Source organism: Amphimedon queenslandica, unplaced genomic scaffold (assembly GCF_000090795.2).
Source record: "Amphimedon queenslandica unplaced genomic scaffold, v1.1 AMPQUscaffold_3421_Cont24585, whole genome shotgun sequence".
NCBI lineage: Eukaryota > Metazoa > Porifera > Demospongiae > Haplosclerida > Niphatidae > Amphimedon > Amphimedon queenslandica.
In genome coordinates, this window is record NW_003556252.1 from 1 (window position 1) to 1404 (window position 1404).

General features: G+C 33.0%; 1 protein-coding gene across 1 annotated transcript; it reads right to left on the reverse strand.

Moving 5' to 3' along the window:
• Window positions 1-6: 6 nt before the first annotated feature.
• On the reverse strand, window positions 7-1398 carry LOC109592943 (dipeptidyl peptidase 4-like). Its single transcript, XM_020008243.1, has 7 exons — window positions 1336-1398; window positions 1228-1282; window positions 867-966; window positions 682-740; window positions 546-627; window positions 317-390; window positions 7-182 (listed from the first exon to the last, which is right to left on the reverse strand). The coding sequence occupies exons 3-7, from the start codon at window positions 949-951 to the stop codon at window positions 66-68; spliced, it is 417 nt and encodes a 138-aa protein (XP_019863802.1). The 5' UTR covers window positions 952-966; window positions 1228-1282; window positions 1336-1398; the 3' UTR covers window positions 7-65.
• Window positions 1399-1404: the final 6 nt, after the last annotated feature.

The following is a 1404-nucleotide window of genomic DNA, read 5'->3' on the forward strand; positions in this document are numbered from 1 at the left end:
ACAAATGGGCAATCATTGGGCAGTTAAAAACACATTGGCATCATATCATTATACTACATGTACATCTAGCTTTGGTTATTTGACAATTTGAAGCTGTGAAAATTAAGGAAATCTGTGATGAGCTGGTAAAGATGATTTCTTGTCTTCCCTCCAGATAAAGAATGATCCTGATCAGTATAAACCTAAATACATAACAAATACTAAATATATGTAACACCATTAAAAAATTTTTTTAAACATAAATATATAATGGTTTGGTATATAATACCAACCATTCTACTCAAGATTTTGCATAGCTGCATGCACACCAACCTACCATCAATTGATACTGGATTTCTCTTTCAGTGAGTACAGATATCAGTTGGGCAGTATTCTGAAAGTGAACATTATCTACAAAATAAATAAAAAGAGAGAGGAGACATAGAGAAGAAGATGCACAACTACTAATGGACTATTATAGAGTACTATAATCACTCCATTGTAGTGTATTACACAAGTACATGTACATATACATCACAGTAAGAGTAGATTACTCTTATAATTACCATCTCCAGTTCCATGTATTAATAAATAATGAGGTAAGGACTCCACAGACACATTGGATAGTCTAGTAAGCAGTGACGTAACCTAAGACACATTAATGAGTAATATTTATTATTATTGAGTAAAGAGACAACATACTCTATAACCATCAGAGTTATCAGTTGGTTGATTCATATACCTTTCTGTGTAAATGGAATCTGAGAGAGAGAGAGACAATAAAAATTACAAGAGAGAGCAAAAGCAAAAGAGAGAGAGAGAGAGAGGAGAAATGTAGAAGAAAAGAATACAAATTAATTTCAATTTTATATTCAAATTAATGTTACCATAGTAATGCCAGTCAGAGACAGGTGATTGTGATATAGCAGCAGTGAATACTCCAGTACCACTAGACTCTATCATACCAGCCATGTATCCACCATAAGACTATCAGAGGAGAGGAGAGGAGAGGAGAGGGAGAAGGTAAGGGCTACTGATATACATGTACATGTACAGTATAACCAAAAACTTTTAAGGGATTAAACTATTTTTGGTCCACCCAAAAATCTTAATCTTTTTTGCTGCTTTTAATTTTCAGGAATTAATTACATTATCTAGAGATTTTAATTTCACAAATTAGAACGAAATTGAAATGTAAATCCCTCAAAGTTTTGAGTTAGACAATGTAAACGTATATTCTCTACTCACTGATCCGTAAATAGCAAAATGACTTGAGTCAACATAGCACTTTTCTTGGAAAAATCTGTAAAAAATAATATCCCAAAAACCATTCAAGATTTGACTGATTACACTTACCTGGCCCCTCTAAGCTGATCCACCGTCTCTAATTGGCCTAACTGTCGATACACTGAATGTTTGAAACTA

What these genes read in the sequence shown, in the direction of transcription:
- LOC109592943 (XM_020008243.1), bottom strand. Translation starts at nt 951, where the DNA reads ATGGCTGGTATGATAGAGTCTAGTGGTACTGGAGTATTCACTGCTGCT. An exon ending in ATAACTCTGATGGTTATAGA is followed by an intron (nt 628 to 681) that starts GTATGTTGTCTC and finishes AATGTGTCTTAG; the next exon opens with GTTACGTCACTGCTTACTAG. An exon ending in AAATCCAGTATCAATTGATG is followed by an intron (nt 183 to 316) that starts GTAGGTTGGTGT and finishes TTATGTATTTAG; the next exon opens with GTTTATACTGATCAGGATCA.